This window comes from Salvia splendens, chromosome 4, assembly GCF_004379255.2.
Source record: "Salvia splendens isolate huo1 chromosome 4, SspV2, whole genome shotgun sequence".
In the NCBI taxonomy this organism is placed as follows: domain Eukaryota; kingdom Viridiplantae; phylum Streptophyta; class Magnoliopsida; order Lamiales; family Lamiaceae; genus Salvia; species Salvia splendens.
Window position 1 is genome coordinate 13,612,707 of NC_056035.1, and position 15,540 is coordinate 13,628,246.

Sequence of the window (15,540 nt, forward strand, 5' to 3'; positions counted from 1 at the left end):
ATACAAGTGGTGCGAATGAAAATGACAGGCAAGTCGCGTATATATAGTGTTTCGGAAAAAAAAAAAAATTCGCGCTAGGAGGTGTGCTAGGCGATCCGGACGCTGCAATAGCGCCTAGCGCACCGCCTAGTGCCGCGGAACCGCCGAGCGCTAGGCGGTTTTTTTCCGCGAAATCCGCTAGGCGGCTGCAATAGACCGCCTAGCGCCGGCGCTCGGCTAAGCGGTGCGCTAGGCGCTATTGTGGATGCTCTAACAGGAAAAAGATATTTTCTTGAATTTTCTTCACCTCATCCTCTAAAATTCCCATTACATTTTTTCTCTCTCTTGGATTCTGGTGACTGAGTGTTTGTGCATTTTGGTTCAGAAAATATACTGGTATATCTATCTGATATCGAAGAAGCACAGAAAAATCTGGAAAACGGAGGGAATTTGAGTAAAATTGAAGAATTTAGGTGCGTGGCGATTGCACCCTTAGCTGAATTAATTGAAGCCTATACCTAGCTGTATATCTTATTTGCATAGTTTCGGAATCAATTTGCTTTTTGCATTCGATCGTGACCTAATTTCTTGCTAGGGATATCAATATTATGGGCTAGTTTTTGATTTACCTGATTTGTGATGCTTTAATAAAAAAAAAGTTTTTTCTTCGTTTCCTGATGGCTATCCTTTTTAGCAAGAGTAGGACATTTAGCAAGTATGTTATTGCGATACTAATCATGCTATCATTCATTGTATCGGAAAATGTGGTCATTTTGTTAGGTGAAATCTGCGTTCAATATTGATCATTTCTGTTATACCCACACTATTATCACTATGATGCTATGATACAACAAGACGTAAATTCTAGTGATGGACCTAGCTAACAATCAAAACCTGATATACTAAGGAAAAAGATTTAGGAGTATATATTGGATTGCATCTTGTTCTTCTTGAATTGTTTAGGTTTAGAACCTGGAGATCTATATTGTATAATTCGGATATTTTGATCGTTTCCTGGTTGCAGATCACGATGACGCCTGTATGCCCTTTTAACAAGGCTTCTCGGCCTGATGATGCATCTGGAAAGAAGCCTAGTGAAAACCAGAGTAAACAACAATCGGCGAGTGATCACAAGTTGCAGCAAGATGGAGTGATTTCACCAAAATGCCCGTTTGGATATGATTCTCAGACATTTAAGTTGGGTCCTCTCAGCTGCATGGTTTGCCAAGCACTTCTCTTTCAATGCAGCAAATGCGTGCCTTGTTCCCATGTGTTCTGCAAGTAAGCACTATATGGCCATGTCCTGTTTAATCCTGTTTTGATGGTAGTGTTTTGTTTCACTTCCTTTAGGGAAAAAAGCTGATAAAAACTTTTTATGAAAACCAGAGTATGCATATCAAGGTTCAGTGATTGTCCTTTATGTGGTGCTGACATTGAGAAGATCGAGGACAACCCTGATCTTCAGAAAACTGTTGATCGCTTCATTGAAGGTCATGCTAGGATCAAGAGGTCTCAGATTGACACCGACAAGGAGGAAAAAGAAGCTGATACGAAAACAGTAATATATGAGGATGTCTCATTCGAACGAGGTGATTTTATGATGCAGCAGGCCATGAGGGTGAGTTTTTGAGTTCCTTTGTCATGAATGGTTGATATTGTTATTTTTTTTGTTTGTTCATACTTGTCACTTTAATATGTGTAGGCTCTTCGTGCCAATAACATAGAAAGTGCCAAATCAAGGCTTGGTGTGTGTGCTGAAGATGTTAGAGAGCAGTTGCAAAAGAATGGAAATACTCCCGAGTTATGCTCTCAGCTAGGTGCTGTATTGGGTATGCTAGGTGATTGCTGGTATGTACTCAATTTTTAATTTAACCTTAGATAGGAGTATGTTTTCTTTTTTTTTTGTGCTTTTTGTGGAAGTTTCTTGAAAATTGTGTATAACATGTCTATGAATGACACTGTTTATTTCAGTCGAACTACTGGTGATACTAGTTCTGCAGTTTCTTACTTTGAGGAGAGTGTAAACTTCCTTATGAAAATGCCAAAGGATAATTTGGAGGTAGACAATTATTCAACCTGGGGAGTTGCTTCCTGAAACTTTATTTTCTCAAAACTGTAGCTTAATGCAAGTATGTAACTTGTACCTTTTTTGCATATGTGCAGATAATACATACACTTTCTGTCTCTCTAAATAAAATTGGAGATCTGAAATATTACGAAGGGGATTTACAAGCAACGAGGGCCTACTATTTTCAGGCTTTGGATGTTCGTCGCAGTGCGGTCAAGAATAATTCAACTGTTCCTTCTCAGGTGGGACTACATAAAACAACTGATTCCATTTCTTGTGATTATTTGTTCCTTTAAAGATGAATAGTAGGTTAGAGGATCTGATACTTAAGTTATGCTTGTAGTTAACATAAAGTTGAATCAATTTCATGGACCTGATAATTTCTTGTAATTATAAGGTTCTTGAATTTGGCGTTCGCTCATTATTGGTGATATTGTTATAGACTCAAAAGGTTGGGCTTGTGAAAAGTTTGTTCGTTTTGAGAGTCTTGAGAGAAACCGGTTTGGATTGATGCTTGTTTCTTTAACTACTGCCATACCTTCTCTCATTAAATTAATATAGCATTACTAGGGTGATAAATAGTCTGTGGTGTGATTTTTTTTCTGAATATTGCAATAGTTCATGCATTGTATCTAATTCTCGTTTTGATATTTCTCTTTAATCAGGTCATAGACATTGCTGTATCCCTTGCCAAAGTTGCTGATGTAGATAGAAATCTGGGAGATGAAGACACAGCAATTGCAGGTTTCAAAGAGGGAATCAAACTGTTAGAATCTTTAACAGTGAGTTCTGAAGAAGATGACTTTGAAAAACGGGTACGAATCCTCCTTCTTGGTTTTATTTTAAGGCTCTTACTACTTAAACCTAACGATTGAGCCATGTTTGCTTGCGCAGCGCCTTTCAGTGCTGGAGTTCCTAAACAGTCAGCTTGGGAAAAAATAGCATCATTCCACTTTCAAATAGCTTTTGTGTGTGAAGATATGAAACAAATATCTAGTTTGGCTGTTATTTAATATTAGTGAGCACAAGATGTTATTGTAAATGGCAGCAAGCCGGAGGGAATTTTCTGGGACTGATGATACGTGAGAAATACTCTTGTCATTGTTAATAGCATGGCAAAATAACCTTGTTATACCGAGTAAATTGCTAAATACCAGATTTCTCAATCGATGACGAAGAAAATGAAAGCCTTCAATTGGATTTCTTCTTGTGCATTTGTCTTTATATTCTTGAAGATGTTACTTATTTTGATATGAGAATCATTTTGCATCTTAAATCCTTCAAATGATACAACTTCAATTAATGAAACAAAATTTCTTTCAATAAAAGTCCTCATGTCTATGTATAATCCATAATGTATGTATATTGTGGAATCTACAAAATTTCCAGATAATTACAAACCAACACGAAAAAAAGCAATTGTGAATCTAGTGCGGTAGCTCCTACCATTAAATAAGCCAATAGTTCTTTCCAGTTTTATCAGTTCTCCTCAACTTTGCATAACCAAAACTGATTTTCAACTGTAAATCATTGATGGCAAGTACACTCAATTTGTACTGTCAAATCCTGTACGCCAAGGTCATGGTACAAACCGTGGACATATTGGAGTATCGGTCGATCATCAACTCCTTCCTTCACCTGTATGCAGACCAACATTGAGAGAATTGACAAAAAATACAAGCAATAAGCCTAAAAGATCAGTGGATCAGTAGTACAAGGCACATAAATAGGAACAATACCTGTAGTGAAATGGAGCCAATGACATGCCCTGGCACCAACTCCCAGAAACGAGCCTCACTAACCTCTGTAATGTCTTCACGAGAACTAACCTAATAAAATGGCAAGAGGATGTTTGCATGATGATGTGTTCTGGGATAACTACTTGAGAGGAAGTAGACTATGATGATGAGAATTTACCTGTCTCCAGCATTTGCTCAAAGCTGAAGGGGGAATGCTAGGTGGTGCCACTTGTAGGAGGACACCGCCGGTGGCTTTGAACAGTGGCATGACAAGCATAAAAACTGTCACTGAGACTAGTCCCAAACACAAGACTTCAGCATTGGCAACCCTACAGCAGAAATTTCAAATAAAAATTGATAAGTCGAGCAAGAATGGAATTAAACTAAACGGTATTCTGCAGAATGCAAGAAGATTACCCAAGGCTAAGCATCCAGGATGCTAGGATCAACCCTGCACTGAGAAAAAAAATGAAGCATGGAAGATTAATATCTAACAACATTACTACAATAAAGAATTTTATCTAAATAAGGAAATGAAAAGATGCATGGTTTCTCATACCTGCGAATGGAATCAGCCAGAACATGCAAGCAAACGGAGTGATAGTTCATATCTTCAGCTTTTCTGTATGCTGCAAAATGAATTCAATTGCACAATTGCACATAAGATGATCCTGTATAAGAGATAGTACTCACCATACATCAGTAAAACTAGCAGAAGCATTTCTACATGAATATTTGTTCTAGTTCTCATCAATTAAGCAAGAGATGTAACTTTAAGCAGTTAACTAATTCTGGCTAAAGAAAGGCAAGCCAGGCCTCCACAAAGATAGAAAAACTTGTTATCTTAAATTGTACTCTAAAACTTAGCACAGGATATATGGAGGAAGTTAGAAAATAACTCAAACATGGCCAAGAAGCGCACCAATACTGATTCGGGCATAATTCCTGAAGAACCAAACACCAATAAGGTTTACCAGCAAATTAGCGACAGCTGAGATGACCAAATAATGCCTGAAAATAATATAGATCGGGGATGATGATTAACATATAGCCCAACAAAACTATATTACTATTGAAAGATGCAGATGAGAAAAACATAAATGTTGCAATGCAAGAATTTACATAGAATGATGTGGTAGGCAATGGATAGACTCAAGTGTTTATTTGCATTAGGTGACAGAAATTTTATAATTCCCTAGGACACAATGAGTTGCATGAAGTTTACAGTACAGTAAGAAACTCAGATATCAGAAATAATGATGAAATGCAAACTTACTTGTGCTCGGACTCATCTTGTATGAAAGCGTGTAGTGCTTCCACAGCTAAGGAGAACGACATAAATAAAAGAAATAGCTGTCTAAACAAGCAACATACAAGCGAGTGAGTGAGGGTAAGAGAAAGCAAGACAGAGTATTTAGAGCAGAAAATAAAAATAAGGAAACGCTAATGCACACACAAGATCGAGAAAATGATTGCAGATGATATTATTAATCTGACACCAAATGACACCAGAAAATTTCAATATATCAACCTCAAAACAAATAGGTAAGGTACTTACAGCATTGGTAAAAGCAGATAAAACTTCTACCCTCTTGTACCTGCAGGATTTGTGTAAATTTTGACATATAGAACATCATCAGAACTTTGAATATTTGGATGATTTAAGCATATAAGATCATGTAGGACCAAGCAATCAAAACATAAATAGTTAAGTACGAGTCACGAAAAATCCCTTAGCTGTAGCTTGAGTTCTAATCCAGAAAAGGTTAAGCGGGAGTAAACATAAATACTAGAACACTAACCCGTATGTGTAAGTGCGGTCTGGATTTTGTCGAGAAGCAGCCATTGCAAACAATGAAAATGACAACAAGCCACAGCCAAAAGTCAAATGAAATGCATCCGATACCAAGCCTAAAACCACATATAGGAGACATATCAGCATAGAAGCTTATCAATGAACAACAAGAATCTAGCCAATGAAGCTTCACGAAGCTTCATCTCATATATCACACACGCTCATAAACTTATCAGTGACTATATAACACACGCTCTATAAACTCTTTACGAGTTCATTTAATAGTAATGCGACAGAAATATGATTCAAGCATCGGAGTGAGCCGATTACAGATAAGTTGCAAACGCTTGATACATTTCAATTAAAATTCAGAACTCAAATTCTCAAATACTATATCCGCAAGAGAAAGACTCTAAAATCAATTCAAACTTCCAATTCTTACATTTTAACACAAATAAATCATTAGTAACAGCAAAATGAAGTCCGTTCATTCAACATCTGACATGAAAAACAATAAACTAAAACCGAACTTTCGTACCGATACGCCCGGAGAAGAGGCCGAGGAACAACTCAGTAGTAGAATAGGCGACATTAAGCGAAATAAGCACGAACAACCGCCTCATCTGCTTGTTTCCAGACCTCAAACCTCCCAAAATCAAAGGAACAAACGAAAACGCGGAGACTCCATCACTCTTTTCCTTGGAATTCGAAAACCTATAATCCGGAAAATAACTTCCAGGCGGAATATCAATGCTTGAAAGGCTACGGGTCAGCTGATGCTGCGGCATGTGGGACTTGACGGGGGCGCTCTGATGCAGCGACGCTTGCCGGGAGTACGCGAATCGGCGATCCGTGCTCTCTCCGAAACTGAAATCGCCGGTGTACGATCTCGGCGAATCGGCGACCTTGCTGTACTCGAAAGCCGAGTTTTGGTACTTCGTTTGCGGAAAACGCGAATCATTATCCATTTCTAATAGCAAATGCAAGAAAAAAAAATCGAACTTCAACACAATTCAAGAATGTAAATCACACACACAAATTACATAGCTGCAGAGGTTTCTCCTTAGTCAAAGTAAACGGAATAAACCACAGTTTGGGGCAAAAATTGCCGTCCACCCCACAAATGTTACGTTTTCAGAGTTTGACCACTTAGGCCATCTCCAACCATTTACACCAAACTCAAACCCATTTTTCCAGTTCTGTCACATCAAACAGTAATTCTACTCCAACCATTTACACCAAACCCAAAACCCAAAAGAATATTTCATATTCACCTACTTTTTTTACTTTTTCAATCTTAACTACATATTTATTTAAATTACACATTCACCCACAACATTTTGTCAATAATTTTCCAAATATAATTAAATATATTATGCATTTAATAAAATATACACTAACTTCAAATTATAATGCATCAAACGTACTATAATAATATTCAAACATAAATGAAAATACATTCAAAGACATAATTAAAATACATTCAAAGACATCATGATTATATAAAACATAGGACAACACATAAAAAGTAGCTAAAATTCAAGATTGCGTATTTGAGAAATTTTCCCACAAATGATCAACTAATGCATTTCGAAGTTCTAGATGTGCACTTTTATTTCTTATTGCGGCATACCGAGTCAAGTACTCTTGAAATCGAAAAAGCAATCTGATAACTCGGAATCAATTATTGCTACTCTAGAAAAACAAAATGAGCTATATACTGCAGGCATGAAACAAGCAAATGATAACATGTCTATGTTTTTGAAACAACAAAAGAATAGCCATGATCTCAAAACTGTGAAGGAAGAAAATAAAATCTTGGCTATGGACTTGAGCTCCATAGTCGATCCTGATAGTCGTGCTTATTTTCAAGCTGAGAGAAGACGCATTTTACAAAAAAGAGCTCAGCAACAAGAACAACCAAATGACTATGCAACTGGAACATATCCCTCGTACTTCGATAATATAGGAGGTTCTGGTTCTGGTTTACCGGATTATTAGATTATGTTTTTCATATGTGTTATTGTAATATGTCGTTTGTCTTTATTTTAGTTTTATGTCGTTGTAACGTAATTTCCATTTTTAGGACGTGTTATGTAATAGGAGTACTTTTATTACTAAATATTGTACTATTATTTAATTTGATACAATTATTTATAATTTATATATATATATATTAAATATATTATGCATTCAATTGTATTATAATATTTAATATAATTTCACAAATCATACAAAATAAATAGTCAATACTAATAATTTATATAAAATAATATAATATCAATTATCTTTTTAAATTAAATATTGATGAAATCGTATATATCCTAAAACAAATAAATACTCTGCATCATTACATTATACATATGATAATTAATTAGCCCATCTCATATATATGTAATTAATTAGCACATCTCAACTCCAAAAAAACAAATACATATGTTTAAATAGCCCATTTCCTTAACTATATTCCAGTACTAAACCTAATTTACTCTTCTCTCCCGTCGCCGCTTTTATCTTCTTCTTCCCCTTCTTTGCATCTCTAAATTTTCCCCTTCTCTGTAATTTTCCCCTTCTCCAAATTTTCTTTACAAGTTCTTCAACCATCTACAACTCTTCATAATCAGGTAAGTCGTTTCTTCATCTAATTCTTCTTCTCCATTTTTCCGTTTCTGAGCATCTCTCAACTCTGTCTTCTTCAAATATCATAAAAAATGAGGGGCTCAATTGCAATTCCGGATGAGTTTTGCGTCGTGCTACAGTACTACTGCAAAGATGGAGTAATACTGTTCAAAAACTCAAAAAAGGACGATTTTGGGATGGGTTTTCCAGTATGATTGGAGCTCAATTCCACCTTAAAAATGGGTTTTCCAGTATGGTTGGGGATGCCCTTAAGGATATGTTATTTACGGGTTAGTCCTTTAGTTCTTATTTTTCACAGTTCTACCCCTACTCTACCGTTTTACTTTCGCACACTATTTTCCCGCCATGCCATGGAAGTGAACTATACAAAAATGGTTGCTGCAGAGGAAACAAGCCACTTACAAATCTCTGGTAAATCCGAGAAGAAAAGTCCTTTCTTTCTCTTTTTCGTGGTAGTTTTTGCCACTTTTCTTCCTTCAAACCAGCTCAATTTCATAAAATTGTCCATGAAATTAACGCCGTTTTAATGTTTTAACCCTTCTTTTGTTTTTCGCACTGCTTACTTACGATTTGGGGGATTACTCTTTCTGATAGCAAATGATACTTACAGAGGTCAACAGTACAGTCGAATTCACGTTGCAATGCTTGACCTTATGAAAACTATGGTTTACTCTCTTTTACCCTCCTGGAAATCCCATTTGCCAAGTATGATTTTTTTCTGAGTTGCTGATTTTTTTGATTTTCACCTCTTATTTTCTGCATATTCACATGCTTTTAGAAGCGATTTATTGCGGTGATTGACCTCGAATCTGGCTGATTCAGCTTTGGAGGACTGAAGAGGTTCCGTTCAGTAACCTGATATATACAATTAAGGTTGGGATATCTATTGATTTAGCATATACTACTAGTTTAATGCTTCTATAATTCTAGTGGAGTATATATTAGCCTAGGTGTTTCATCCAAGCATGGGAATCTGAGCTCATGTTAACAGGTATGGTTAAGCCTTCATGATATTGGCTAAATGTTGAGTTTTCATGGGTTGAAATATACTTCACTTTTATTTCCTGCAGGCTTACTGTGCTAGGGCTGGAGCAAGAAAAAGAGTGCATTATTATTGGGACCCTGTATAAGCACATGAAGCTAAAACCTTCCGTACTTGATGAGTATTCAAAGGAGGTTATGTGGTCATAATGTTGACTGTATAATAAGTAGTCAGCAATCACACTTGTACAACTGAGCAATCTTGTACACTCGGATGGCTATCTAGTTCTTGAAGACGAGAGTGGAAGAGTTAAACTCATTGGAGGCCTCCTTTTGCCTTCTGTATATGCAATAGGTAAGAGTAGTTGCCCTTGAATTCAGTAGGCTGCGGCTAAGGTCATATACTAGTTATTGTGTTTTGTTTGTGAAAGACTCTTAATCTTTGTGTTTTGGAATATCTGCAAGGATAGTGGTCGCACTGCATGGAAAAGAGATGGGAGCCGGAGAGTTTGAGGTTGAAGATGTCTTAGAAGCTGGCCTTCCTCACCAGATAGATCGTCCACTTAACTCTGGTAGAAGCCACACCACTTCCGTTGTACTATGATCCATGACAATCATACTTGACTAAGCTGCATAAATAGTCAGTTTTTCATTGCTTCTGATGAGTGGCTGGGTGAACGATTACATCAAGAGCATGTTTGGTTTGAAAGATTATATCTCATGATTGAATCTGTATTATGTTTGGTTCAATGCCCCTCCAACTAAAATAATCCTACAACTTAATCCTAGATGAGCCATATGATAATGAGTCATGTCAGCCGAATGACACCTAAGCAATGATAAAACCAAGTGAATGATAAACTCATCATTAATTTTTTTAAGCCTACTGCCTACATGATTTTTCCAAGATAGATATTGTTCTTTACTGGAACACAACAAATTGGAACTTACTTACATAGAATTAAATAAAACAGACGAAGATAAATTTGTTGTCTTTGTATCGGGTTTTAGGTGTTGGGAGCACCTCAGAAAATCCTCTCCGTTTTTAGCTCTTTGTAGACCATATAACTGGCCATCTAGGAGATGAAAAGGTAGCACATATTTCTTGTCTGCTCTCAATTTCCTTACTGGAAATCCTTAACTGAATGGTAATCCGTCTGTATCAGAAACAAGGAATGTCAGCTCAGATTGTTCGAGTTGTTATTGCTGGGAATTCTGTTGAATTTGCTTGTGGGCTTCTTAATGGTCAGGTAATCTCTATGCTCATTAGAATAATGTAAGATTATCTTTCCAAAATGGTTTTTTTTTTTACACACACACAACAGAGTTCGAGATAGCCTCCTCTTGGCTCGTAAGTTGACTACCCTCAGGCCTCAGCCCCTCGTGGTCACGTCCGAACTAGCCTCCTCTTGGCTCGTAAGTTGACTACCCTCAGGCGGGTCCCGGGCATGTAAGTTGACTGCCTCTTCCAGCCCCTCGTGGTCACGTCCGAACTAGCCTCCTCTTGGCTCGTAAGTTGACTACCCTCAGGCGGGTCCCGAGCATGTAAGTTGACTACCCTCAGACAGGTCCAGGTCTGCACGCTTGCGGGACTCCCAAGGCAACAAGCCTTAATCCCAGGTTGCGCCATCCAGGATTCGAACTCAGGACCTCCTGGATGGCGGTATATCCTTGCCTCCCTTCTCAACCAGTTGAGCTAGGAGGCTTGGATAATTTATCGTTTGAGGTTTACACTATTTAATTTACCTAAAAATTTTGGTTGGTAGAACATGGGTTCTAGGGATCAGTCAAAACTGTCAGAGCCCATAAAAGAGCTCGATATCCTAATGAGTCAGGTAATTGTCTATACTTCTCCTTGTACACAAATTCTGGCTAACTACAGTTATTAATATCACATGATACATGCAGATTGCTGCAGGTATACCAGTGGATATAATGCCAGGTGAAGCTGACCCAGCAAATTCCGCATTGCCTCAGCAGGTATATGTTTGGTGGATCCACTTCATTTATATAGACTATTAATGTTAACTTTCAACTTTTTATCCCACTTGTTTGTAAGCCTTTGCACCGATGCCTTTTTCCTGGATCAGCAGCATTTCACACTTTCAGATCCTGCACCAACCCAAATTCCTTTGAGCTCGACAATGTGAGGTAAGGAATACCATTTCGACCAAGTTTTCATCATAGGTAGATGATTTCATAGTCTTGAACATTCTTTAGGTTTCTTGGCACATTGGGTCAGAACATTGACGATCTTGCAAAATATTCTAATGCGGCGAGTAAACTTAAGTTCCTCGAAAGGACATTAAGATGGAGACTCATCGAACCAACAGCCCAAAATACTCTAGGTGAAAGCTGCTTCATGAAATATTTGTTTAACTCTGTTCAGTTTCTGATGTTTACTCCACAATTTTCTGTATATGAATGGTTGATCTATAAAGGGTTCGGGATAAAGATAAGTCATATATCAGTGATTTAACAATAACCAAATGAACTGAGTATGGTAATATAATCCCACAAGCACATATGTTTATGAGGTTTGTCCAATAAAGAATAATTCCTCTTAGTGCAGGCTGTTATCCTTTTACTCATAGAGATCCATTTTATATTGAGACGTGTCCTCATGTCTACTGTTGGAAATCAAGAAAAAATTGACGCTAGTGTATTAATGGTAATGTTTCACAGAATTATTTTGTTTTGACCTATTGCTGTTTTTTGCTCTAGAACAGAGAAATATAATTGGGGCTTCCTTAAACTGCAGGATGGCTAGCGGTAAGACTCATTTGCATTCCTAAATTTCTGAAACAGGAACTGCTGTGATGGTAAGTTCTAAAAAATGTTACAACATAAAGTCAGGCATGTTTCAGTAGGTCATTGTTTGGAATAGTTGTTACTAAAAGTGAGTCATTTGCTTGTGCAGTTGAACTTGAGGAATCTGGAATGCCATGCACTCACTATTGGGTTTCAGTTTGATTCTTAAGTGTAAGGTATGGTGTACTGAACTATCTTTGCAAATTACAACAGCTTTACTCTGGAATCTGGTTTCACAGTAATGGAATAGTTCAAGTTTTTCTACTGACCTCCTTCTTGTCTACCTGAAATGATCCTGGCAATGTGATCATGACCACAAGATTTCGGAAGTTTGCATATGTATACAGGTCCGGTAGCTCTATATGGAGCATAAAAGATTAGAGCTAAAGTGAAGCAGCTTCTTGTCAAGGTATGCAGACGTCTCTTTTTTATATCTACAAACCAGATTATTTCATCCAGTTAAAAAACATGTAACTAGAGGGTAACATAACTGCAGTTTACCATGATTTCAATAAAATTGTTTATGTACTGGTCAGTGTATATTCACAAAAATGCCCAAATTTGTTTCTGCAGTGCACTGTCATTCTACAAACATGTCTGCCTTGTGTGATAGAAATTTAAAGTTTGGTGTGTTTCCTACTATATTTTTGTCAGTGATTCGCTCCACCAATCAGGCTAGCCTATCTAAGATATCTGCTAGTATTTTTTTCCTTGCAACAAATTTTCAATAGCCTCTGAAGAAAAGAACGAATCAAACCCAATAATGATGAAGAATTGCTTTTACATCACTCAATGCTCAATAGAATGTCTATGCAACACATAAACTAAAAATCAAATTGGTACAATCAAGTTACAAAACAACCAAACACACCACGCATTGCAGATAACCTTTAAAGTTTAGGTTGGAGCCAGTTCGCAACTCTCTAAAATGTGGCCTGGAGCTTCTGCACGATGCTCGGTTCGACCTGGAAGGCCTTGGTGAGAACATCGCTACTAATTTTGGGCTCTGACCCAAAAACCGCATTAGCAATGGTGATGACACCAGGGTTCTGGCTGCTCAATGCGGCTATGGCAACAGCGTCTTTAGTTCCGACATTGCGCTGGAAGTGAACAAGCCCGATTGGGAAGGCAAAAACGTCACCCTTCTGAAGGGTTTTCGTGATGAGGTTGTTATCAGGATTGGATGTGATGAACCCAACCTGAAGCGATCCCTCAATAACCGTTAAGATCTCAGTGGCTCTTGGGTGAGTATGCGGAGGGTTGATACCCCAGGGTGCATAGTCAATACGCACCATAGAGATACCGAGGGTGTTGAGGCCAGGCAATTGGGCTACACTGACCGGAGTTACCCTCGAGCCATTAGGGTTTGAGGTGTTTCCGGGAATATGGAGTCCACTGAAGGAGAAGTCGGCAGCTCCCACCGATGATGGGTTCTTGCATGGTTGGCCATTCACTCTGGCTGCAAATTTTAGGAACTAGATTAATGATAGTTAAGCCAAAACACCCATATCAGCAGCTGTTGCGGGTCGTTGATTACAAATTACTATAATGCTGATGGAATTATTACCTGGGGTGGTGGCATCAGCTACACAAAAATCTTGCAATGGACTAGGCTCGAAGGCGGATGCCAGGAAGGCAAGAGACAAGGCTACCAGGCTTAATAAAACAATGTTGTTAGTCATGATGGATGCTTGAGAAGCTCGATCGAAATGGATATGATATAGGAAGAAGATGAAGAAGAAGAATAAATGAGTATGTGTTTCTCAATCTTAATGGTGAAGTGCATTATTTGCAGTTTGCATTCTAGCATTTATAGAGGTTTTTTTCATTGGATTTTGTATTCGATTGTCTTCGGCCTTCTTGTCCTTTTCTTTTTCGTTTGTGCTAGGAAAAGCCGTCCTTGCATGGCACTTGGAAGATGTTCATGAAAATCTTAATAACTAATTTGAATGTTTGGATAATTGCGTTGCTGATTAAATATTTTGCTAAGATATGGTCAAAAGGCCGATTAATAGTTGAACTCGTCTATATTAGCTCTATCATGTTATCGCCAATGCAGTCGAGCAATCGAATTATTTAGGATGATTTATAATCTGTGATATATATCTTGCATTTTGATAAGGGAAGAACCCTTATCAAGTGAAGAAGATAAAGAAAGTCGCGAGGAAACCGAGCCCCGTCGATCAATCTGGAAAGACTAGGATTTGAATGTAGAAAAATAAAGAAGATAAAAGATAAATACTTATTATTTCATTGATTGATTGCAAAAGATAACAATAGCTCCTATATATAATAATCCTACTAATAACCTAACTTAATAAACAAGATAATAAATATATGAAAAAGATGTGATAATATAATAATAGAGATATGCTAGATATTTCCGAAGATATACTTGTATCACATTTTGGGTCGATGATTTCACCTGCAGTTTGGGTTTGAGGATTTTATACATTCTTTCTCATTAGAAGCAAATTTTATCTGTATGGTAATTAATTACTTTAAGGGCAATTTGAAACCATTTCATGTGACTACAGCATGAATTTTGGTAGGCAAACATAATATCACTCCAATCAACCACCCGTCACCATTGCCAACTTTGAGCTTATCCCGCTGAGGTAGCCGACGACGACATAGATGCTGCAGGTGATGGTGGAGAGACTGAGGTAGTCAGACCATCTACATCCCTATTTCAATACCGTCTCATCCATTAACTATTCATGGCCCCACTGCACTTTTTATCTCATTTCTTAACTAAGAGACAACATCTGCAACCCTTCATCTCTTAATCATCTCATCTATTAACTATTCATTCAATTTCATTTTTTATTTTTATTTTCAACAAATTCAATTAATAAAAACACACTTCATTAAATAAAAGAAAATTACAATTTAAAATCCTAAAAAAAATAAAAAAAACACATAATTAAAATCTTAAAAAAATAAAAAAGACATAATTTAAAATACTAGAAATTAAAAATTGCACACTTAAATTATAAAAACTACTGAGTCGGCGAATCATCCCCCGAAGGCGGTGGCAGTGCACCCGTTTGATGCGGAATACCAAGTTGTCTTGCCGGATACGCAATGCCGATAATATGGGCTTGATATTGGTCAGATGTTATGCGGGAAGTGTCAGCCATCGTGGCGGTGAAGTACATGGACATTAGGAGGGCGGCGCCGTGCCTTGGGAGCCCGCCTGGCTTGATTTGCCTTGGCCCCTCCCTGTGCGAGCTCTAGCCGCCTTGTTCCCTTGCGGCCGACGTCGTGTACCGGAGGAGCCCCTGCATCGGATGTCGGGAACTCAACCTCTTGTGAGGCGTTGCCTTTCCCGCCCTCACTAGACGAGTATTGGCCACCCGTCGTGTGCTTCGTGCTTTTCGAGCTCGAACCCGTGCTGGACTGAACACCGCCAACCTACCTATCAACCTCTTTGACTGACTGCCAAACATCGGCATATTTGAAATCTTTGCCGGTGTTGGCTTTAAAGACTCACAAAGCCGCTCTCAGAATGTCGGCTCCACTGG

At 37.9% G+C, this 15,540-nt stretch overlaps 3 protein-coding genes and 1 pseudogene across 3 annotated transcripts; 2 read left to right on the forward strand and 2 right to left on the reverse strand.

Annotated features, from left to right (window-relative positions):
- The first annotated feature begins 294 nt into the window (after positions 1–294).
- Positions 295–3,250, forward strand: LOC121801548 (protein NCA1-like). The gene is made up of 8 exons (XM_042201059.1): positions 295–452; positions 1,004–1,260; positions 1,366–1,597; positions 1,682–1,827; positions 1,951–2,038; positions 2,143–2,289; positions 2,713–2,862; positions 2,942–3,250. Exons 2-8 carry the CDS (start codon positions 1,010–1,012, stop codon positions 2,987–2,989), a joined length of 1,062 nt encoding a protein of 353 aa, XP_042056993.1. The 5' UTR covers positions 295–452; positions 1,004–1,009; the 3' UTR covers positions 2,990–3,250.
- Positions 3,251–3,341: 91 nt separating this feature from the next.
- Positions 3,342–6,663, reverse strand: LOC121801570 (metal tolerance protein C2-like). Its single transcript, XM_042201090.1, has 10 exons — positions 6,120–6,663; positions 5,589–5,697; positions 5,345–5,384; positions 5,063–5,139; positions 4,709–4,797; positions 4,346–4,415; positions 4,204–4,242; positions 3,965–4,115; positions 3,787–3,876; positions 3,342–3,685 (listed from the first exon to the last, which is right to left on the reverse strand). Exons 1-10 carry the CDS (start codon positions 6,547–6,549, stop codon positions 3,575–3,577), a joined length of 1,206 nt encoding a protein of 401 aa, XP_042057024.1. The 5' UTR covers positions 6,550–6,663; the 3' UTR covers positions 3,342–3,574.
- A 1,338-nt stretch (positions 6,664–8,001) lies between these two features.
- LOC121798696 lies at positions 8,002–12,548 on the forward strand (annotated as a pseudogene).
- Positions 12,549–12,914: 366 nt separating this feature from the next.
- Positions 12,915–14,021, reverse strand: LOC121798697 (putative germin-like protein 2-1). The gene is made up of 2 exons (XM_042197827.1): positions 13,581–14,021; positions 12,915–13,472 (listed from the first exon to the last, which is right to left on the reverse strand). Exons 1-2 carry the CDS (start codon positions 13,693–13,695, stop codon positions 12,937–12,939), a joined length of 651 nt encoding a protein of 216 aa, XP_042053761.1. The 5' UTR covers positions 13,696–14,021; the 3' UTR covers positions 12,915–12,936.
- Positions 14,022–15,540: the final 1,519 nt, after the last annotated feature.

Excerpts from the sequence above, each read along its gene's own strand:
- LOC121801548 (XM_042201059.1), top strand. The coding sequence starts at position 1,010 with ATGACGCCTGTATGCCCTTTTAACAAGGCTTCTCGGCCTGATGATGCA. Across the intron at positions 1,598-1,681 it reads TGATGCAGCAGGCCATGAGG|GCTCTTCGTGCCAATAACAT; the intron begins GTGAGTTTTTGA and ends TAATATGTGTAG. Across the intron at positions 1,828-1,950 it reads GGTATGCTAGGTGATTGCTG|TCGAACTACTGGTGATACTA; the intron begins GTATGTACTCAA and ends TGTTTATTTCAG.
- LOC121801570 (XM_042201090.1), bottom strand. The coding sequence starts at position 6,549 with ATGGATAATGATTCGCGTTTTCCGCAAACGAAGTACCAAAACTCGGCT. Across the intron at positions 5,698-6,119 it reads CCTCTTCTCCGGGCGTATCG|GCTTGGTATCGGATGCATTT; the intron begins GTACGAAAGTTC and ends ATGTGGTTTTAG. Across the intron at positions 3,686-3,786 it reads TTGGCTCCATTTCACTACAG|GTGAAGGAAGGAGTTGATGA; the intron begins GTATTGTTCCTA and ends GTCTGCATACAG.
- LOC121798697 (XM_042197827.1), bottom strand. The coding sequence starts at position 13,695 with ATGACTAACAACATTGTTTTATTAAGCCTGGTAGCCTTGTCTCTTGCC. Across the intron at positions 13,473-13,580 it reads AGCTGATGCCACCACCCCAG|CCAGAGTGAATGGCCAACCA; the intron begins GTAATAATTCCA and ends TAAAATTTGCAG.